This window comes from Hippocampus bargibanti, linkage group LG11, assembly GCF_051943395.1.
Source record: "Hippocampus bargibanti isolate YZ-2025 linkage group LG11, ASM5194339v1, whole genome shotgun sequence".
Lineage (NCBI taxonomy): Eukaryota > Metazoa > Chordata > Actinopteri > Syngnathiformes > Syngnathidae > Hippocampus > Hippocampus bargibanti.
The window spans coordinates 13,069,147-13,092,990 of NC_142744.1; the positions used below are offsets into that span (position 1 = coordinate 13,069,147).

The 23,844-nt window shown below is 40.5% G+C and overlaps 1 protein-coding gene across 1 annotated transcript; it reads left to right on the forward strand.

Moving 5' to 3' along the window:
* Nucleotides 1–293: 293 nt before the first annotated feature.
* Nucleotides 294–22,595, forward strand: LOC148891665 (integrin beta-1-like). Its single transcript, XM_089007363.1, has 15 exons — nucleotides 294–631; nucleotides 10,333–10,399; nucleotides 10,580–10,665; nucleotides 12,059–12,281; nucleotides 12,356–12,526; nucleotides 13,424–13,818; nucleotides 13,983–14,078; nucleotides 14,166–14,255; nucleotides 14,334–14,474; nucleotides 15,291–15,493; nucleotides 16,272–16,510; nucleotides 16,666–16,888; nucleotides 17,866–18,098; nucleotides 19,729–19,895; nucleotides 21,123–22,595. Exons 2-15 carry the CDS (start codon nucleotides 10,333–10,335, stop codon nucleotides 21,186–21,188), a joined length of 2,400 nt encoding a protein of 799 aa, XP_088863489.1. The 5' UTR covers nucleotides 294–631; the 3' UTR covers nucleotides 21,189–22,595.
* Nucleotides 22,596–23,844: the final 1,249 nt, after the last annotated feature.

Genomic DNA, 23,844 nt, shown 5'->3' on the forward strand with positions numbered 1-23,844 from the left:
GGGGCAGAGAGACAGACAGACAGACAGACAGACAGACAGACAGACAGACAGACAGACAGACAGACAGACAGACAGAGAGGTATATACGTGTATATATTGAGAGCCAGAGACTGACAGAGCTTATTTTTTTCATTAATTATTATGAATATTAATCTTACATAAATCCGTGTCGGGCAACCTTGCCGAAGCTCGTTGGTGTCTGTCTTTGGTGCGCTATGATGCTTTGGCCGCTGTATGTCGCTGTTGAACTGAATGGGCGGTGTTACTCAAGAAGAAGAAGGTTTGTTCAGTTCACCAGTGGGACGCATAATGAAAAGAAATGTTGCCAGGAGAAGGAGCAATGTCTGACGAGACCATGAAAACTCTTCTCCTAGTTTCTATTTTGTAAATTTAAATGACTAAGTATTAGTTAGAAAACTAGACCGAAAGTTTCCCATAACTGTGACGAAGTTGTCAGAGTAAAAGAGAGACACTAAAGTGAAGCCTGGTACTTTTTTTAGGCTAGCCATCGCCCCGCTATTTACTACTCGATCCTTTTGCTTCTGTTCGGGGCTTCGGGTACATTAATAATTCATTCTGGTGGATTAATAAATGTTACCGTGACTCGACTGGAACTAATTGTCAGACCAAGGTAAGTTTTATTCCTAATAATTAACTTTCACATACTTTGTTCACCTCTAAGACTTCACGTTGCCATTATGTGACGACAAAAGATGGAATGTATGTCTTCGGGCGACTACTTGAGGCTGTGCTTGAATACGTGAAAGAAAATATACTTTTATAATGACACGCATTGTAAAACATTTCTAGCGTTATTTTAATCTCATCCTCAAAAGAATGTGTCAAAGTTTGAACAGAAAGTAGGCCACTGTGCCGAGCAAACAGCACTTACAGTGCAGTATTTGTTCGTCGAACAAACTGCTAGAAAACATATTAGCTTCATTTTTACCCTACAATCCTTCACTAAATTGTTTTTTGAAAGTCATTTCGTACTAATTTGCCTGAGGTTTATGAAAATCTTACATGTAGTGTTTGTGTGTGTGTATATACAAATGTTGGGGGGAAAATCAGGCAGTTTATATTAATATCCACACAATGTTATTAGAAGTTTGTGTTTTTTCTTACAATTTTGAGTAATTACAATGCTCGTTGTGATACATTTGATGATGGATTTTGACATTTGGTTGTTCAAAGAATCATTTTAACAATGGAACAGGCCGCCTCCATTTAGTTTGGTCCGCGCATACTGTATTTTGTCAGTACAACTTGTCTTATGTCTTTTTACTTCCTTTCATGAAAGATGCTTGCAACCCAGCATGCTTTGAAAGTATCTTGGCAGACCACAGTGCGGTTCTGTTATATTGTGTACATCAAGTCCGGTGGGCCACATGGAGGTCTTGGCTCGCACTCTGTTGGTTAACCAAAATCTCTTAGTCAGACAGATGTGTAGATGTTGTGTTTTTCTTGGTCAAGTCAGAACGTGTTGGGCCACCCCGCTTGACTCTCAGGCTGACTTCCTGCGAAGGAATTGTAGCCCCAAGCTATTTTTTCGTCTTTTTTTTAATGTTGACTTGTTCATGTTGTTCAGCAACGAATACACTACCACAGCAAATGTGAAGTATTTGTTCTGTTGATTGGCGACATCAGGGACCATGAGTCATTTCCTTCGCCTTAAACAGTTTTTCCGGAGACGCCGCATACGAGTCCGAGGGGTCATTCAGTGTTACACAATCCAACATCACCTCATTGTCTATCCTCCTCCCCTTTCCGACTTGTCATCTTTGAGTCATAGATGGCAACACGTTGAACGGTGAAGCCTCCAAAGTGGAGGTGAAGCTGGTCAATAGTTGTATTACGTTCATCCTGTCTAATCTAATTTAAACCAGATTATTTTCTTACAGACAGTGTATTTTAGGTGTTTGATTACCTGACATGTTTCGGCGTATACTTCCGCCTTCGTCAGAGTGTGACGAAGTCAGTGTGAAACTCTGACGAAGGCGGAAGTATACGCCGAAACACGTCAGGTAATCGAACACCTAAAATACACTGTCTGTAAGAAAAGAATCTGGTTAAAATTGAAGCTGGTCAAGTTTTTAATTCATGTCAACGAGTATTTATTTGTTCTCGTGATGAATGGCTTGGTAGTCCTGCCACATTTGAACATTCATAGCCAAAAGTGGGCTAACATCTGTGCTCAACGGTGTCGTGCGGCGATACAGCAAGCAGGTGGAAAGAGGATAAAAGTTCACTCAGCCAGATGCAGGAAGGGTATTGTGAGTTTTCTTTATTTGAAGTTCGATGAGAAGGTTTCTTCAGCCGTCATCTGTACAAAAGTGAAGGTTTCGGACGTTTCGCCTCCTATCCAAGAGGCTTCGTCGCTGACGAAGCCTTCACTTTTGTACAGATGACGGCTGAAGAAACCTTCTCATCGATGGACCACTCCTGTACGACTGAGAGCTTACACAGACGCCTTTATTTGAAGTTGATATCAGTTTTCGGCAGGCCCCAGGTAACACTGCTCTCCAGGTTGTCCTTTGTCCCTCTTCTTCCTCCTCGAAGTGACTGGCTCAGTCTAGTTTTAAAGGTGCTTCACCTGAGCTTCTGGCCAATCAGATCCCAGCGGCAATTGGCCATTCCCAGGTGGTTGCAATCACCTTCTCAATCAGTCTCAATCAATTAGTGGTCGCCCAACTCTACTGTTTTGGATGGGGAGAAATGCGCACCTTTCTCCCATCCAAAATCCAGAACACACAAAATTATTTAACATTTCTTTTAGCATCATGACATCATTCACCCCCTCTCCTCAGAGTTCAGACATTCTTGTCAAATAATCAGCAATAACATTTGTTGTCAGGGCAGAGAAAGTCATATGTGACAGGTCCTATTCTCCTAGTCACAGCGTATGGGCCCTGCCACTTTGCCAGTAGCTTACTTGATCCCATATGCAACAATATTAACACCTTCTGTCCAGGGTGCCAATCTCTCCCTGATAAATTCTTGCCGTTATTCTCGCTGGAGATCCTCTTCCAGCTTCTGACGTTCTGCATCTTCCGCTTCTTTCTGGAATTCTGGGTTCAGAAACCATGGGAATTGCAGCTTGTCTTAGATGATGAAACTGTGGAGGTTGGGCATGTTAAGTAACCCAACTTGGGAGTTTCTTGTGCGGGACGAAGGTTCGTTGGCCTGGCTGTTCGAGAGTCAGCGCCCCGGGGCTGCGGTCCCAGAGGAGGATAATGTTAACTAGATCGACTGTCAAATGTCCATTCTTACTTGTTGGGTGCATCTGATCTCTAGATCTGTTCAATCAACATCACCTCTTGTCTGAGTCTTAGGCTTCACCACTGGTTCCATCTCACTCTGCTCAGTTCCATCCTTGGCTTGGCAACTGTCAGACGCCTCATGGAAAAGAAGAACGGCATCTTCTTGGGGCAACTCAAGCTTCTGGTTTCCTTGATCCCCTTCAGAACTCTTCAGTCCAGTTTGGTTGGCCCGTGCTACACAACTTCTTACTCGTCCCACCTTCTTCCTCTCGGCTTCCTCTTATCTTTTCCACTTCAGCAAGGCGTAACGATCCCACCTTCTTCATGCAGGGTGAAACCGTCCCACCACTGCCACCAATTGTCGTGCGGCGATACAGCAAGCAGGTGGAAAGAGGATAAAAGTTCACTCAGCCAGATGCAGGAAGGGTATTGTGAGTTTTCTTTATTTGAAGTTGATATCAGTTTTCGGCAGGCCCCAGGTAACACTGCTCTCCAGGTTGTCCTTTGTCCCTCTTCTTCCTCCTCGAAGTGACTGGCTCAGTCTAGTTTTAAAGGTGCTTCACCTGAGCTTCTGGCCAATCAGATCCCAGCGGCAATTGGCCATTCCCAGGTGGTTGCAATCACCTTCTCAATCAGTCTCAATCAATTAGTGGTCGCCCAACTCTACTGTTTTGGATGGGGAGAAATGCGCACCTTTCTCCCATCCAAAATCCAGAACACACAAAATTATTTAACATTTCTTTTAGCATCATGACAAACGGCCAGATTTGATTTTTGCAAAGTGGAAATATTTCATTAAAAATATGTTGAACTAAATTTTTTTTAATCAAGATTGAAAGACTGGAATTATTATTTTTTAAACACAATACAATAACACACAAAAATATTTTCAGCACATTTTATTAAGCCTGTTTTGTTGAAATTGGATCACTGTAATGCTTCGGTCAACTGGAAATGGTTTGCCATGAAGGAATGTTGTGTACAGATTGGATTTGGTTTATTACATTGCCGAGTCAGCTTTTATCAATTGCATCACCCTTGGCTTTAGACCAAGGAAACAAAAGCAGACGTTTGTTTCTGGGACGAATCGTCGAAGACAGCTCACCTTGATATGCGAGTATTTAGCCTATAAATAACAAATATGGGCAATTCTAAACATATGTGTGTTTTTTGGGGAATTTTAATTTGGATTTGACTTTCTTCATCAAGCAAATGAAAAAAAGACGTAATTACCGGAACATAATCAAACCGAGCTCTGCCTCACGTTCTTCTGTTGAGCATCACAGAACTTGGCGTAAACATCGTGACACAACGAGCTCAACATAAGATCAGCTCCAGTTCATTTTTCCAGTACGCATTTGTAATATGGCTGTGGTTAAGGTGGAATGTATGAGCTCATGCTTAAGAGGGGCTCTGGACCACAGAGGTTTGGGATCTCCTCTTTGAGATCCATGAACCGTCATCACTTTGTTTGCTTCCAAACTAGCAGACATTTGGGATATTGCATGCCCTGGTCGCATCCTAACGCAAACTTTTAAAGACTTGTGTTTTGGAAGTTGTGTCATTGTCGGTACTGCGTGGATAAGTCGAGATGCAACTATTTTAAAAATGCATTATGTACACATTCAGCCTTAAAACCGATAGAGGTTATTGCAGCATGTCCAAAGTCCGGCTCGAGGGCCAAATGCGGCCTGTGGTCAATTTCTATCCGCTCCGCAGCCTCCGTCATAAAATCAATGTCTGGCCCACATGTAGACTGAAAAAAAGGTTCTCATCCCGTGACTTTAAAGTCCTTGAGAGTTTTGTAAGGCGCTTAGAAATTAAATGCATTATTATTATTATCATGCATTGGGCAGTCGGGCTCTGTTACCTGTGTGTGTGCTAATTGCTGCCATCTATAGGCTTAATTGGGAACAGCAAATTTGTATAATAATAATAATATAATACAATTTTCCTCTAAGTGCCTTTCATATATAAAATACTATACCAAATGAGCCCCCCAATTTTCTAAAATGGCAATTTCCTATTTTTTCCCGAAAACGGTATCAATCAACAAAAGAACAATTAGTTCTGTTACTGTTACAAAAAGGTTAGGGTAAAAAAAGTGAAGTTAAGTGGATATTCAATTTTCAAGTGAACCCAAGCACATGCTTTAGATAACTGAAATTAAACCAAAAAAGCAAATGTGAAACACTGAATCATTTGCTGAAATGTATTTAAATTAATTGCTGTTATATGTAAATAACATCGACCAAGGTTGCCCCCCGCCCCCTTCATTTTTAACACACCAAATCTGGGCCTTTTGCAAAATGTTTGGACACTCCTGTGTTATTGTATTGACAATGTGGAGGTCTTTGTGGAGGCTGGAAATGTTACAATAATACAATTCAGGTGTCCACCATACACCCACACTCCATTTAATTAGCCCCTTTAGAAAACTTTGTTTAGTTTTATTCCAGTGTGATTTGATCGAATTTGCTATTTAAATGCTATTAAGAGTTCACCATCTAACCACATATGAATACCATTTTCTGGGTCGAGGTTGCCCCCAGTGTGTACATATGTCTTAATCATTGGATAAATGATATTTTTATTATCAATGTAAACCATCTGATAGTTGCAAGGTGGCGGTGAGTTCTCTTAACAGAACTAAAAATGCTGCAACTTGTCGCCTGGAATGAGGAATTGTGGCTGGTCCAGGGTGTGGTTTAGATCTCTGGAATAATTGTGGAGTCAGGCCTGGAATTATTTGTTTGGAGTTGGGCTGGTGGGGGTTTCTTAAATGCTCTGAAAGTGAACGAGCTCAAGCAGCAGGTGGGGGTGCGCTATCCGTTTGACCGGCTGGCGAAGCGAGAAGTGGGGGATGGGCGCACAAATGTTTTGGAGACCAGCACATGACCCTCAAAAGTTATCTCAACCCCCGTTAACAGTCGTCCAAATGTTCTTTAACTGTTGAAAAAAGCAGGAAGTTGTACATCGGCAAAGCATAATAGGAAGTCGGGTGAAAAAATCCTCACATTTGTTGCAGTGTTGCTAAATGTTTGTTGTTGTTCCAACATGTGACACTGTGTTACCAGGTTGCACATCGTTGAACTTGGTCTAAATTTAGCAGACGTGCTTTGTGTACAACAAGTCACTTATTCAGCGTAATGGCCTCAGTTTCTTTTGTTAATGCATCCGTATTTAACTCATTTGCTGCACTTCCCAAATTTATTTGGGATTTGAAAACCATGACACGGAGCGCCATTACCGAATTTGTTCTGGTTTGTTTTTTCTTGCGGGGGTGCCGATAAAGCGTTGGTCAGGCCCCAGGCAATGTATTTCCCTCCCACGAGGCCGCAGCATTTGCCTTTTGTCCATGTTAGCGCTTTGTTTCAGCTGTTGTTGAAGTGCTATATAAATCAATATGTACAATATTGTATTCTATTTTGTGCAGTCGTCCCCAATTCAATCAGAATCAGAATCAGAATCATCTTTATTGCCAAGTATGTAGAACACACAAGGAATTTGTTTCCGGTAGAACACGCTGCACTAGTATCGTTGTCAAAACTGCTAAGTGGCACTATACAGTTCCATTTTGGCTACTGTTGAAAGCTCACATAACTCCAGACCCATATCTTAGAAATTAACTCTTTTTTTCTGATGAAAGAAGAGAGTCTAAGGTTTCTTACACTGCATTGAAGGTTTATGTAGGCATAAAACTCAACATTCTGTGGGTCCTGCAATTTGAGTCAAAATGATAAAAACACTGGCACTGGAGTGGACACATTTTTGCACATTGGATAAAAGTGCAAGATGGGAGTCATGTAGTTGAGTGTCCGTCCAAAAGTCTTCTACGCTCAGGTTAATTAATAATCTGAAGAGAAAGTGGCTGACAAAGAAAAGGTAGTGTAAAAACATCAATGCCGGTATGAGCCAGTTGTACGTCTGCTCTGTGCTGCTTGCTGACATGCTCTCACATGATATTGGACCGTCTTTCTGGATGGACGCTCTGCAGACACGATGAAAGAAACTCATCATCTCTACACATTAATATTAATACAAATGTGAATATTTTGTTGGACCCTTCACCTCCTACCCCCAAATAATATATATTTTTGTATTTGTTTAAATACTGTATTTTCCGTTGTATAAGGCGCACCCAAAAGTCTTGATTTTTTTTTTCTTTTCAAAATGTGACCCTGCACCTTATACGCCGGTGCCTTAGATATGAAGTAATATTGAGCCACAACAGGTCTCTCAACTACTGTCAGCAGCTACCTACATGAAGAAGTCGTGCATAACCCCAGCCTCTACTGTAGCGCCTTATGTGGTGTGCCTTATGAAAAACTTTTAGAAATTTATATATTATATTTGGAGAACATTTTTCATTCATTGAAGACCTTATAGTCTGGTGCGCCTTATATATGGTAAAAGATTGAAAATATACCATTCATTGCGGGTGCGCCTTATATACCGGAAAATACATTAAGTTACATTCTACGATAGTTTTCTTTATAAAATAATACAGCAAAAAAAAAGGTTCTCTCGGGTTAAGTACATTTAGCTCACCTGAGCTTGACAACATTGCCTGAAGAATTGATATGATAGCATCGAGTGGGGACGACGCCTCATCCAGTTTTTCCTGACAATGTCTTCTTGTTTACATCAAAGCTAAATATTATCTTGTAGTCAAAGCTTCATTCATGGATGGACGACAAATAGACAAGTGAATGATTGAGTTTTGCGATTGTCTCTCTCAGGCGTGATCAGGAGTTATAAAAAAAACTAATAGTGAAAAAAATACAGACACTCCCCACCTTACGAACGAGAAATGTTCCGAGCGGTCGTTCATAAGGTGAATTTGTTCTTAAGTTGCTTCAGTGCTATATTTTGTTGTACAGTCGTAAAATAAATTCACACCTTCTGTAGTACGACGACATATTTCCTTGGGTCTTCAGTAAGACGTTACTGAAGCCACTGGCACGTAATTACTGAATTACGTGCCAGCAGCCATTACTTTATGTTATGCATCGCATCCTCCTAGAGCAGGGGTGTCAAAGTCATTTTTTGCCACGGGCCACATTGTAGTTATGGTTTCCTCTCGAGGGCCGTTATGAATTTGGGGAACCCATTAGAATGTTTAAATCCCTTCAAATATTACATATAGAGCACACAGCAAATTAACGAATAACTCGTTTTCAAATCTGAAGTCAAGAATAATGACTTTTATTGTGGTTGACATCCAAAAATATGAAATTTTGGCTCAGATTTTAGCAATCATCATGGAATTTAACAAGTTTGACTTGCTTTCGCGGGCCGAAAAAAATGATGTGGCGGGCCGGATTTGGCCCGCGGGCCTTGACTTTGACACCAGTGTCCTAGAGCGTCAACTGGAAATAGGGATTTCCTCCCCGCCCACATACCCTATGCAGCCAATCATAAGCGAGCTTGGCCTGAACTTGTTGGCAACACTTCAGCATAGCCGGGCGCTGATTGGTTAGACTTGGTGTCCGTCGCGTAAACATCAAGCCCTTGAAACCTCCAATGTGTCTGTGCGTGAAGCACAGTACGCAGCCAATCACAAGCGAGGTCGGCCAGTAAAAGGCGCGCAATACAAAATCTAACTTACAACATCTCTGTCCAAACATTTTTCGACATACTGTACCCGCAAAAATGTTCGTATTTACCGTTATTCGTAACTTGATTGTTCGTAAATTGGGGAGTGTCTGTATAAGTTGTTGTCTGATGGCAACCTGGTCACATGGCCTGCTACGCCAAGTATGCTTGTGTCCTGTCGCCTTTATTGTGTCCGTAAACATGCAACATGACTTCAAAATTGAAGCGGATGTAATCATCAAGGCTTCGGTTTCCTGTTTTAGCTCACAGCTGTTCGCTAGCAATCCGCGGGGAAGGCCATTTTGTTACTGTGTGTCACTGGAGCTGCTGAGATTCAGTATGACCAAATATGGACACGAGACTCGTTGCCTTTTTTTGTGTGTGGTCTCATGCGATTGTCATTGTTTCCCTGATGTTTTGTTTACTAATGCCAGAAGGAAACTACAAATGATGAATTAGGTCAGAGCACATAAATATATGTTCTTAGTTTAATGGATCATGACCGGGGGGTTTTTGATGAGCTGGTTGATGATGTCAACAAACTCTAAGGCGATGGAGCTTATTCCCTATTTGGTCTGTCGGTTCTCCACAGCTAATGAAGGCAATCCTTCATGTCCTCAATACCTTTAATACTTATTCTTACTCTGCCTTCATAATAAATATAATGTAAAAGTTAGAGTGACAATACGCTACATCATATTTTCATCCCCTTTTCTGCTAACTGTAGCTTTACGGTTCTACGGTTGGTTTGCCGAATCCTTTGTTCAAACTCTATTTCTACACTTTGTGTCCCAATACCTTTTGTCCTCATTTTCTGTGCTTTCGTGTGTACTTTCCCCACTCACCTTTTACATAGGTGTACTCATATTTTTATACAAACTCCACATTTTCATATGGCTTCATCCTCCTATTTGTGTTCAAAATTCAGCATTTTCTTGACATCCTGTACTCCATCCATTCATCCATTTTCCGTACCGCTTATTCCTCATTAGGGTCGCGGGGGGTGCTGGAGCCTATCTCAGCTGTCTTCGGGCACAAGGCGGGGGACACCCTGAATTGGTTGCCAGCCAATCACAGGGCACACAAAGACGAACAACATTCACGCTCACACTCACACCTAGGGACAATTTGGAGTTGTCAATCTGCCTGCCATGCATGTTTTTGGAGTGTGGGAGGAAACCGGAGGACCCGGAGAAAACCCACACGGGTCCGGGGAGAACATGCAAACTCCACACAGGGAGGCCGGACCGGGACGCGAACCGGCGACCTCTGCACTGTGAAGCCGTTGTGCTAACCACTCAACTACCGGGCCGCCTCACATCCTGTACTACTTTTGCTCATATTAACTTCACTTGTTTACTTTCTGTACTCAAAATTTAAATAGAAATTTAATTCCCTCCATATATGTGATACGTGTGAATTTAACTGAATGGATAGAATGGTTTATTTATTTATCTTGTGCTTTTCTCAACAGATGGATCCACGGCTAATTGTATTAGCGTCAACGTTAGCACTTCTGAGCTTTAGCCGAGCGCAACAGGGTAAGACTAAATCTGTGTATTTCAGGACCAGCTGGTGGCGCTATAACGTTTTTACATCACATTATGTACAATACGAGTATTTGGACAAACTGCATTAAATCTTGAAACACATTTGAACAGCATGTGTGCCTAGTTACTTGCAGCCGTGTCGTATGTAATTTTTGTTTCTTCTTCTATTAGAGGGAAGTGTGTGCATCAAGGCCAATGCTCAGTCGTGCGGTCAGTGCATCCAAGTGGCCGAGTCTTGCGGTTGGTGTACGGATGAGGTCAGTTGCTTCATTGAAAGAATCGGGTCAGCGCACTGTGTTGTCATCTGCACTGGAAAACTCTGCCTGTGTTCAAAAACCTTTTGAAATTTGTCAATATTTTTTTCCGCATAATTGAAAACACTGTGCTGCTCCAACATACATTCATTGTACTCCATTTTATTTGTACAGCATTTTAAAACCAACCTCAGTTGCAACCAACATGTTGGACACAAAATAAAAATCAGACATAAAAGCAAAGATGTACTAAACTGGGTTCTCTCAGTTCTCGTCAAACATGCTAGTTGGTGTGCGCTGTGTCCTTATACAAGTTCCATCTTGCCTTTCTGAACAAGACAAATTCCAAGGCCCAACCATCGCGCTTTGGATCGCCACCAAATTGTTTCCCTCTTTCATTCTCAACTCTTGTATGTGCCTGAATTTTATCATGAATCCTTAGTGTGGAGTCTATGTCATCATGTGGCGTCCTTTGCTTATTAGCTGGCCGAAAGTGCATGATGTTTCTTCCTTAGTGTGACGCATGAGGACTATTTTGACTCCAGTCGACAGACCAAGTGTCTAATCTTGTCCTGTAACGTTCATGCATAATCCATTCTCAACATCTATGGCTGAATTTTTCCTTGAGCAGAGGTGTCGAACTAATTTTTGTCGCGGGTCACATTATAATTACCTTTTCCCATGTAGGGCTGCAATGACTGAAACTATATAAAGAAGTCAAGAATAACTTTTTATTCAATTGTTTAAGTAACTGTCACAATGGGTTTAATGCATATGAAAATTTAAAAATTTGGTACATATTTTCGCAAGCATTATGGAAGTTGTAATCATTTATTTGTTTTGTGGGACACTTAGGATGTTGCGAGACAAAAGTCACATGGTTCTTCTACTGCTTTAGGAGTTCATTTCAACTCAAGTTGAAGTGACCAAATGGGATTTCTTGTTTCTTTTAAAGCAGGGGTGTCAAAGTCATTTTTTGCCGCGGGCCACATTGTAGTTATGGTTTCCTCTCGAGGGCCGTTATGAATTTGAGGAACCAATTAGAATGTTTAAATCCCTTCAAATATTACATATAGAGCACACAGCAAATGAATGAATAACTCGTTTTCGGATCTGAAGTTAAGAATAATGACTTTTATTGTGGTTGACATCCAAAAATATGAAATTTTGGCTCAGATTTTAGCAATCATCATGGAATTTAACAAGTTTGATTTGCTTTCGTGGGCCGAAAAAAAATGATGTGGCGGGCCGGATTTGGCCCGCGGGCCTTGACTTTTACACCTGTGTTTTAAAGGGTCTAAAAATCAAACTGTGAATTAAAACTTAATGTTGACATTTATTGTGATCCTGGACTGACTAATGTTTAACATGATGTCATCTTTTGTGGGTGGGTCAGGACTTCCTCACGGTGGGCTTGTCTAAATCTACTCGCTGTGACGACCTGGAGTCTCTGAAGGCTAGAAAGTGCAACGTGGCCAAAATCGAGAACCCCCGCGGTAGCATCGTGATCAACAAAAACAAACCAGTCACCAACCGCAAAAAGGACGAGACTGAGAAGCCCAAACCCGAGCAGATCACACAGATCCAGCCTCAGAAGCTTACCCTCACCCTCAGATCCGGTACGTGTTGGTTTGGGAAAACTGTTTTGAAAAAAGTAGTAAGTGTGAGCTGACTTTGGTGATTGATGCCGCAGGAGAGCCACAGACTTTTGATCTGAAGTTCAAGCGAGCTGAGGACTACCCCATAGACCTGTACTACTTGATGGACCTGTCCTTCTCTATGAAGGACGATCTGGACAATGTCAAGAACCTGGGCACAGACCTCATGAGGGAAATGCAGACCATCACCTCAGACTTTAGGATTGGTGAGGAAAACATCTTTCCTTGTCCCAGAACCGTTGTGCTTTGGTCTGCAGGACCAAATCTTTCAGTACCAGGAACCACAGGTATCCCCAGCTCAAAGTCAAGAGACCTTTAGGTGGAAATTGTGACTTTTCTTCCATGTACAGATGCCAAGATGATAACATTCTTGGTAGCAATTCACGTTTAGTCCTGCAAACTGTAGGTATTAATGACTAAAACTTCCTACAATTTCAGGAGGGAAACATGGATTAAGTCCTTTGACTGGGATATTCTGCTTTCATTCAGGATTTAAAAGTAACAGGAAGTACACATTTCTTTAAGAAGGAAGAGTTCCACGAGATACAAATACAAACAACTAATAGGTCCTGACAGAGATATGTGGCATTGCTTACTAGAATTTTAGGTTGAAATGCCCCTGAACTACACCTAAAGTTTCCTGGAATTTTATGTGGGAAATGTACTTCAGTTCCAGAAAGTATCAGAACTTAAAGTCCCTGGAATTTTAGGTGGAAATTTAGACTCTGCACTAGGAAACTTCAAGTATCAAGAACCAATTTCCTGAAATGATAGGGGACAATATGCACCCTTATAGGAATTCAATAACCAACAGCGAACAATCCCAGAAATCAAGCACCTTTAGGTAATTCCAGTCCCAAGAAATAAAGGTTACTGGAATTTTAGGTTAAAAGGCTGATTTTGTTCCAGGAATTAAGATTTGAAAAAGCGAATCGTTTCACAATTTTTAGGTAAAAATATATGCATTTACATTAGATCCTGTACCAACAATTATAAGTTCCTGGAGATATGCCTCTGTAATTCCAAGAACTGCCAGATGAAAAAAAAATCTATAAATTCAGGTGAAAAGTACCAAGATCTTGAACTGTTGTCTCCTCCAACAGGGTTCGGCTCATTTGTGGAGAAGACCGTAATGCCATACATCAGTACCACCCCGGCACGTTACAAGAACCCCTGCACGGGCAACCAGAACTGCACCAGCCCCTTCAGCTACAAGAACGTCCTGAAGCTGACCAACAAAGGCGACCAGTTCAACCAGCTGGTCAGTCAGCAACAGATCTCAGGAAACCTGGACTCTCCCGAGGGAGGTTTCGACGCCATCATGCAGGTGGCCGTGTGCGAAGAGCAGATCGGATGGAGGAATGTCACTCGCCTCCTCGTCTTCTCCACGGATGCCGGATTCCATTTTGCCGGAGATGGAAAACTGGGCGGCATCGTGCTCCCCAATGATGGCAAATGTCACCTGGAGAACAACATGTACACCATGAGTCACTACTATGTAAGACATCAGTTACGTACTGGCACAGTGTCACTCCTCTTTATTCTGCTCAGAAACCGAGCGGCAGCGTTCTGAGTTAGCCGCAGGAGTGGAAATATCTTTTTAAATGAGAATTTCACCTCGCTTGGCCAAGCTCATCGACTATAATCATTTGTTTGTGTCAGGACTACCCCTCCATTGCCCATTTAGTGCAGAAGCTGAGCGACCACAACATCCAAACCATCTTTGCTGTTACAGAAGAATTCCAACCTGTTTACAAGGTGTTGTCTAAAAGCAAAATATATTTGTTTGACATGTTTACCTGTTTATTTATTTAGAGTAAGTCACCCTGTCATGTTTATGCACAGGAGTTGAAAAATCTGATTCCCAAATCGGCTGTGGGCACACTGTCGTCCAACTCCAGCAACGTCATCAAACTCATCATCGATGCCTACAACGTGAGCGCACAAATATATTTAGTTTACAGCTGGATTATTGCTATTCCATATATAAATGATTTCTTCTCTTTTGTGCAGTCTTTGTCATCCGAAGTCATTCTGGAAAACGGCCGGTTACCGGAAGGGGTTTCCATCACCTACAAGTCCATCTGTAAGAACGGCGTCGAGGGCACCGGAGAGAATGGCAGGAAATGCTCCAACATCTCCATTGGAGATGAGGTCTGTACAAAATAAAAATGTTTGTTGTTGTTCTTATTATTTGGCCACTGTTTACTGTTGTAGCCCTTACACATTCAAACCATTCCAACATCCCGGTAGTTGTAAAATTGAGGAATACAAGGTTATATATATATTTCTGAAATACTCAATTTTGCCAGAATTGCACATTTTCCAAACTAGGAAATCCCAATTTAATGAGCATTAATATAAAATAAATAAATTAATTAATTCAAACTGTGAAGGCCATTCAGAAGATCTTCAACAGCTACTATGTTCTCCAACCAAAGTACTCACATTCTCACTTTTAAACTCTTCCTTCTTTGTGTCTTTGGTCAATTCAAACAATTCCATCATGTCCATCCATCTATTTCTAATCCATCTATCCTCAAAAGGGTCTCGGCGCGCTAGTGCCTCTCCCAGTTGTTTTCAGGCAGTAGACGGGACACACCTAAAATTCATGACATTATAGTGCTTTTATGTCGCGTTCCAAAAATGACCATAAATTCTTCACTTTTCGCAGTACACTTCCACATTTTTCACAACCCAATGCCCAATTTTTTAGATTTTACATTTTCGCCGGCCCCAATCTGCTTTTTAACAATTCAACAAGTCAATTTATTGACGCAAGATTTCTGCACAAATTGTATTTTCTTATTGTAGTTGTTCTGTCATATACAACTTTATAATCCTCTTTTTTTCTGTTCGTACCCCCAATGCAAAACCTTTTTTAAAATTAATAAAAACACTGCAGAAATAAGATGTATGAATATTAGGATTACGTGTACGGACCACGTGTAACGTCGCAGTGTTCTTCAGGTCACGTTCAAGATCTCCATCGAGTCTGAAAAGTGTCCGTCACATGGCAAGCCAGAGAGCATCAAGATCAAACCACTGGGCTTCACCGAGGAGGTGGAGGTGATCCTCAACTTCATCTGCGAGTGTCAGTGCTCGGCCCAGGGAGAACCCAACAGCAACAAGTGCAACGATGGCCATGGCACATTTGAGTGCGGCGCCTGCAAGTAAGTGGTGATTTGTTTTGGGAAATTGCTTTTTATACAACTGCTGCCAGGGAATCTTATGTCATGAGAGGGACTGGAGGCAAATATTTTTGTTTACTATTTCTTCATCGACCGAAATCCGCTTATTTTGACTCTTAATTTCTCCACACACGTTTGCCACACTCTTGCACTGTCTCCCTTGCTCTCATTCAACCAGCTGGCTCCTCCTGCAGCTGGAAATTACAACCTCAAATACTGATGAGAATTTGGTATAAGGGCGGTCTCAAACACTTTCATCGGTCCACTGTAATGTGTATGTCATTTTATTGATCAGATGTGTCGGGAATGGCAAAACTATTGAAGGCTTGAAGTGAAACCTACCTTCTTGTCACTCCCAGCTGAGTTTTTTGGGAAAAATGACATAAAACAGACTAAGCGCATTGTACAGACAACACCAAAATGCTTAACCATTAACCGTATTAATATTACGGTATTATTATTATTATTATTATTGGTATTATTATTATTATTGGTGTTATTATTATTATTATTATTATTATTAACTAAACCAAATCTAATTTTGTCTCACAAAAGTTCATTACCTCAATGCTCATGTAAAATGCAAAACGCCATCAGTTGGCCTCCAGAAAATAGTGTACTAATAAATACCATAAAACCTCGGCTAATTTAGTAGTGATGGAGTCACAACATTATTAAACAGGACTTATAATTCTAATCACAGACATTCTGAGCCTCTTCTTGCTTTTAATTAATTTGCATTACCTCCTGTTTCCATCAGATGTAACGATGGTCGCATTGGACATCTGTGCGAGTGCAGCACGGACGAGGTTCGGACGGAGGATCTGGACGCCAACTGTCGCAAGGACAACGGCACCGACATCTGCAGCAACAACGGCGACTGCGTGTGCGGAACCTGCGAATGCAAGAAGAGAGAGAACCCCGCTGAGATCTACAGCGGGAAATACTGCGAGTGTGACAACTTCAATTGTGACCGCTCCAACAACAAGCTTTGCGGAGGTCGGCATGAGGAGCTCTTGACTAGTCACACAAGCAAAAAATCCAGAGAGATTTTAAAGTTTACAATTTCATCTGATATCTTTTTTTCATTCTTGAAACTCAAGACAAAAGTCATATATGTATGTTTGTGTTGTTGTGTGTGTGTGTGTTGTCAGGCCATGGTCGTTGCGAGTGTCGTGTGTGCGTGTGCGACAACAACTACACGGGCAGCGCCTGCGACTGCTCGCTGGACACATCCACCTGCCTGGCCAAGAACGGACAGATCTGCAACGGCCGGGGAACCTGCGAGTGTGGCGTCTGCAAATGTACCAACCCTAAGTTCCAGGGACCCACTTGCGAGATCTGCCCCACCTGCCCAGGGGTCTGCGCGGAGCACAAGTCAGTATAGCACGAACAGCACTACTTATGTGGTTTACTATCCTAGAAACTACTCAATCTTATGTTGAAAGATCTCAAATGGAACATAACATTTCTTGCTAGATTATATTCTTGCAAAGTTGCTATTTTTTATGTCATATTTTAAGGATATTCTTGTGACAGAGCAATTTTTTAACCCATCCACTGCTAGACGTGCAAAAATATGTCGACTCCAGTGCCAGGGTTTTTGTCATTTTCACTCAAATTGCAGGACCCACAGAATATTGAGTTTTAGGACTACGTAAACATTAAATGCAGCGTAAGAAACCTTAGACTCTCTTCTTTCATCAGAAAAAAAATGAGTTAATTCCTAAGTTATGTAGGTCTGGAGTTATCTGAGCCTGAAATGAAAAACATTGCCGAAGGTCTGACCAGCGCTTTATCGGCATCCCCACATCCCAAGAACAACCAAAACCCAAACAAATTCGGGATAGGGCACTACATCATATTTTCAATTCCCGAATATGTTCGGGAATGGCAGTGAATGAGTTACCCGGGTGGGTAGGGTGAGTCCTAAGGACTCAACATTTGGCTTGTAAATCTTGTGATGGCTTCTATAAAAATTATAAATAGTGAAAAACAATTCTACTAAATCCTTATATTGATCTCTTAAAATGTGACTGTTTTCAGAAACATTGAAATTTTTGTAAATACGAAAAATAAGGATTGTTTATGTTAGAACTTAATAGCAAAATACTATTCCATTTCTATGAAATTGCGTTATTTTAAAATATGTTTTAGATTTTAATGTATTTTGAATAAATAATTAAAGTTTTATTTTTGTTAGAAAAATCAGTATTCATTACTTTTTCTAAAATGTTTTCCATTTATGGTGATATAATTTTAATCCTGTCAAAGGTGACGTCTATACTTTCAAATGCAAAAACTGTTTTTTTCATGTGTGAAAGTATTTATTTATTCATTTATTTTCTGGTTAGGGAGTGCGTGCAGTGCCGAGCGTTCCAGGCAGGCGAGAAAAAGGACACCTGTGAGCGTGACTGCAGTGACTTTGTCCTGATCAAAGTGAAGGACCGCGAGAAGCTTCCTCAGCCCACTGACCAGAGCTTTCCTCTGACGCACTGCAAGGAGCGAGATGCCAACGACTGCTGGTTCTACTACACCTTCGCCATCAGGAACGACACCAAGGAGGTCTACGTTGTTGAAATGCTGGGTACGAAAGGCGCCATGCGCAAACAAACCGTTCTCATGGGCTAGGGCGTCACAATTTCCATCCCTGTTTTTTTTTTTCATGAAAATGGCGCAAACCTTGTGGACAAAGTGTAGAATAGGTACAGTCTAATTATAAAGTCAAAATCATCTCAAATTGGACATGCTTTTGAATCATTTTTTGGAGGGAAAAAAACATGGTATTTCTTTTTGTTATGCGGCGAGACAGCAAGCAGGTAGAAAAAATGATAAAGGTTCACTCAGCCAGATCCAGGAAGGGTATTGTGAGTTTTCTTTATTTGACGTCTCAATGGATATCAGTTTTCGGCTGACCACAGGTAACACTGCTCTCTCCAAGCTGTCCTTTCTCCCTCTTCCTCCTCGAAGTGACTGGCTCAGTCTGGTTTTAAAGGTGCTTCACCTGAGCTTCTGGCCAATCAGGTCCCAGCGGCAATTGGCCATTCCCAGGGGGTTGCAATCACCTTCTCAGAGTCAATTAGTGGTCGCCCAACTCCAGTGTTTTGGATGGGGAGAAATGCGCACCTTTCTCCCATCCAAAAACAAGAAATTAGTTAACATTTCTTTTGGCATCATGACACTTTTATAAATACAACTCTTAAAATACACTCACTCAATCTCTTTTTTTTAACTCATTCGAAAATCATGACATGGAGCGCCATTCCTGAATTTGTTCGGATTGTTTTTTCTTGCCGGGGGTGCGGATCCAGCTCCGGTCAGACCTCTGGCAATGTTTTTCCCTCCCACGACGGGACAGCATTTGCCTTTGGTACAACTGCCCTCATTTCAAGCTCTGATTACTCCAGACCCATATAATTTAGGAATTAACATTTTTTTCTGATGAAGCAAGAGAGTCTAAGGTTTCTTATGATGACTTGAATGTTGATGTAGTCCAAAAACTCCATATTCTGTGGGTCCTACAATTTGAGTGAAAATGACGAAAACCCTGGCACAGGAGTGGATACATATTTCGTCTGGCAGTGAATGAGTTAATGTGTGAAGATTTTTAATCTACTAAAAATAAATTGTCATCTGTTCACACTGTAATTTCAGTCTCGTAAAAAATATGTAGATGTTATATTTTTGGCCTCATATGATGGTCTGCTTAAACTGACTGTACCACGCCCCTCCAAATAAATACAGTAACACCTTGGTTTTCGAACGTCTCACTTCTCGACCAATTCGGATTTAGACCAAAAATTGTGTTTGTTTAATGCACAACCAAAAATCGGTTCTCGACCTAACTGAGCGCACCTGAATGTCCTTCTACGTTACTTCCTTGTGTCGCATTATGACCAACGCATTGTCCTCGTGTAGCGTTCTATTGTGAGCAGGCGTATTTGAATTGTTCAATCATCATTAAAAAAGCAGACATTGATTACATTGACTATAATGGGAATGTTAGTTTGCGACCAAATCGGTTTTCGAACAAGTTTCTGGAACGGATTATGGTTGAAAACCGAGGTTTGACTACAACTCTGCTCCCTCCCCACCAACTGTGGCGACATCAAAAAGGGAACAACTCCAAAAAGGCCCTTGTTGAGTTTATCCATTGAATGGTCACACAGTTGTTTTTATTGGATTCGGCTTTGATGTGATGTGTGTTTCTTCCCCAGAATGCCCGGCGGGTCCTGACATTATCCCGATTGTGGCTGGAGTGGTTGCCGGAATCGTGTTGATCGGATTAGCCCTGCTGCTCATCCTCAAACTGCTCATGATCATTCACGACCGTCGAGAGTTTGCCAAATTTGAGAAGGAAAAGATGAACGCCAAATGGGACACGGTCAGTCACTTCACTTCTTGACAAACGCAACAGAATTTAAAAAAGAAAGAAAAAAATCAAATGACTTGCTCACAAAGTAGCATTTTTTAAATCACATTTCTACCTTAATTTGGCATAATTGTTGTGTGTATAAAAGCAGAAAATGTCGGTGTGAAAATATATTTTAAAACAATGTAACTCCAAGTAGCGCCCCCAACTGTCCACATAGTCTAAGTACATTCCTCCAGGCATACTAGTCTCTTCTTTTCCTTTCGGCTTTTCCCGTCAGGGGTCGCCACAGCGAATCAGTCCTCCATCTTCAGAGGTTTGATTCGCACGTTTGTTTTGGCCAAGCTTTTACATCGGATGCCCTTCCTGACACAACCCTCTGTATTTATCCGGGCTTGGGACCGGCACAATAAGGCACTGGCTTGTGGCCTCTTGTTACAGAACAAGCAATTCGATGAGCTTAATAAAGATGAAGATGCTCAATAAAAAGGCAATGACAGCAAGGATAATAGTCGGCAATAACAAAGGGAGAAAATCAATGCGTTTTGGCGCAGCATTTTTTTTATCAGTATTTTTCATCAGTCAACTTCAACTACAGTGTTAATTAACCCTTTAGAGAAAGCAATTTTGGACCATTTTTAAGCCCCCGCAAAAGAGCTTCCAAATAGCACTGACTCAGTATTCTGAGGGCAGGTGACACATTCTACCATAAAATGAAATGAGAGAAGCGCTTTAGAATGTTCACGAAGCAACCTGATTGTGCACTTTTGTGTTTTAATGCTGTTTTTTTTTTTTTTTTTTAACTTTTTAAAATCCAATCCATTTCAAGACTGCACATATGGAATTGGTATAGCACAAAAGTGCACAATCAGGTTGCCAGGCGTACTAGTAATTAGATTTTTTATTTTTATTGGAATTTGAGGTAATTTTTTTCATTAAAAATACAAAAAACGTTTTCTGGCCATTATGATTGTAGTGTTTTGTTTTAACAAGTTACAGTAGTAAGAACTTTAGTCATTAACCTTTTTTGGTAACTTTATTTTTGTGTAAACATTTGTCTTTTTCCTCTTAAAATTGTAGTCTTTGACAAAATTGATTATTAAATGCAAACATTTTGGCTAGAAAAATAAATTGGCTGTACTGTGTATATCGAAATCAGCCAATTTATTTGTCTTTATTTTTTATTTTATTTCACTCACAAGTGATTATATGTTCAACTTTTTGTCCTCCAACGCATAGGGTGAGAATCCCATCTACAAGAGTGCCGTGACTACGGTGGTCAATCCAAAGTACGAAGGTAAATAACGGAGCGAGCGTTTTGGTCTCCAAGGAAACACTGTATGCAAAAGAAAATGGAGGCTTTCGCAGGGTTTATTTTGTTGTCACTCTTTTATTTTTCGCCACTATTGCTCTCATTTTACTATGCATCAAGTTGTACAGTCATGTGGGCTTTGTTTTTTCTATTGTCTTTATGAGAAGGTGCGGTACTGATATGATTCATAGACTTTTTTTTTAACTTGGTAGGTACCTGAAAGCCTTACTGTGCCTTTTTTTAAAACAAAGCAAAGCTATCTGTGTGTTTATGGGGGGTGATCCAGAAAAGGTGTGCAGAGTGGCATGTAGTCGTCCCTTGTGGAGGTTGAGTTCTATAGAAGCGTATTGCTGCCACACCAGAAAAGAAAAAGCTCACCTACATCATAAATTTCGTTATAACTTGACAAGTGTGACTTTCATGGCAAAACAAAGCAATTTCTTATTGTTGAGGTCTACAGGAAAGCCCTTTTAGATCTTTTGAAACACATGATTTTACTTTTCTTTTACTATCCTAAAAGAGCAACATGCTATCATTGTGTAACTTCGACTGAAAAAAAAGACAGGTAAAGCACCACCAGGGTAGAAATGACATGGTTTTATTGAATGCAAAAGTCTAACTTATGTTTGTTAGACATGAAACTTGTCTTGTAATAATGTGAAACTTAGCGCAATTTATGATTTAGATTGTGATAGTGGTGTGGTAGCACTATGCGTCCGATGTCAGGTGTGTTTGGGTTCTGTGTAAAAAGCCATATTCATAGAACAAGCAGGGTGCTTGATTAGATTGACTTTGATTGATGAATGGAACCGAGTTCTTTAAACGTGAAAATGTTAGTAAGTGTACAGAACGTTTTTGTACTTTGTTCATTTCTAAAAGCCAACTCAGGTGCTTAACTTCTTCACAGCATTGCCATATATAGATATAAACACACCATTTTCTTTTTTTGTTTGTTTTTCTTACTAGATTTTATTTTGATCAAAAATAGGCAAGCAATAAGTCAATTGTGAACATCAGGGCTACGGTAATGTTTGTTTTTAAACATATTTGTTTCGGTAAAACGTTTCTATTCATATGTTGTGTTAAATGCCTTTAAAAAATAGCAAAAACAGTTATCCACGATTGCATTTGTGTATTTTAGAAAGTATTTATTGAATTAGAAAAATGCATTTATCAGTCTTGATAATTTGTTCTATTATGCTACGTTTGCATCTGGGTCCATCAAAATTACAATCTTTTTGGGGGGTTATTTAATGTTATTACATGCTGCAATCAACCTAAAACAAGAATGATCAACGTGAAAAAACACAGACCAATTAAAACTGATTTATTTTCGTTATTGTTTTTCTTTGACTGGTTTTTGCTATTTGTATTAAAATATTCTTGATTGTTTCAAGACATGTTAAAATTGTGGCATTGTTTCATTTCAAGTTATGGTGTTGGATTAATTTTAAGACCAACAAAATGATTTAACACACACACACACACACACACACACACACACACACATTATGCTAGTTTTGACATACAGTGAGACCTCAACTTACAAACACCTTATCTTACAAACTTTTCATCTTACAAACGTCAAATTTATGAAAATTAAACCTTATAATAAGCACTATTTTCATCATACAAACCCACCACGGCTGGTGGAGTGACCTTCGGCGGAAGCACACGACCGAACAGCACCAGAGGTTAAGTTACCAACAGTCCTTATGGAAGGTGACTCTCCTTCCATAAGCCATCAACGACCATCAAAAAGGTAAATAAAACATTCTTTTACAGCACAGTTTATTTCTTTAATTACAGTCCTCATGTAATGTGCCTCTCTTTCCAAACAGCAATTCCCTTTGACCTTCGACCTCCAACGCCATTCCATCAAGCCATCAATGACCATCACAAATGTAAATAAAGTAAATAAAGCAAAACCAGCTGAAAATGGCGCGTCACAACAACATCCGTGACACTCTGATGAAGGCGGAAGTAGTCGCCGAAACATGTCAGCTAATAGAACACCTACACTGTCTGTAAGTAAAGAATCTGCTTAATATTAGATATCAAGTAGACAGGATGAACTTAGTACAACGGTAAATAAAGGGACTTATGATACAATGCAGTGTATTTCTTTCATCACAATACAATAGCACATTTATTATACATAGAATAAGGTATGTGGTGTGTAGTTTTAAGGCTTATTTAGTTAAAGTATATTTTATGGAAACCCGGGAACGGATTATTCCCATTTTAATGGTTTCCTATGGGATTTTTTTTTTTACATACACACTTTTCGCCTTACACACTCTGGGAACCAATTAAGTTCATAAGTTGAGGTCTCACTGTATTAACCTGGGAAGTCCATGAACCTGTTTTTCCCGGTTTGCTAAAATGACCTTCCCAGAATACCGTGAGTTGTGACGTTAATTTCAGTCGAAAGCAGAGGGCAATATTGCATAACATAGCGACCATCAACATTGATAAAAATATATGAATTATTCTTTTTCGTTATTAGTCCACTGATACAAAATGAATTAGAATAGCGCACTTAGATGAATGATGGAATATTCAATGTATTTTTTCAAAAAATGTGGGGTGGGGGCTTCGTTCCAATTCAATTGACGAGTTATCTCACCAAAAAGTGCAAGGAAAAAT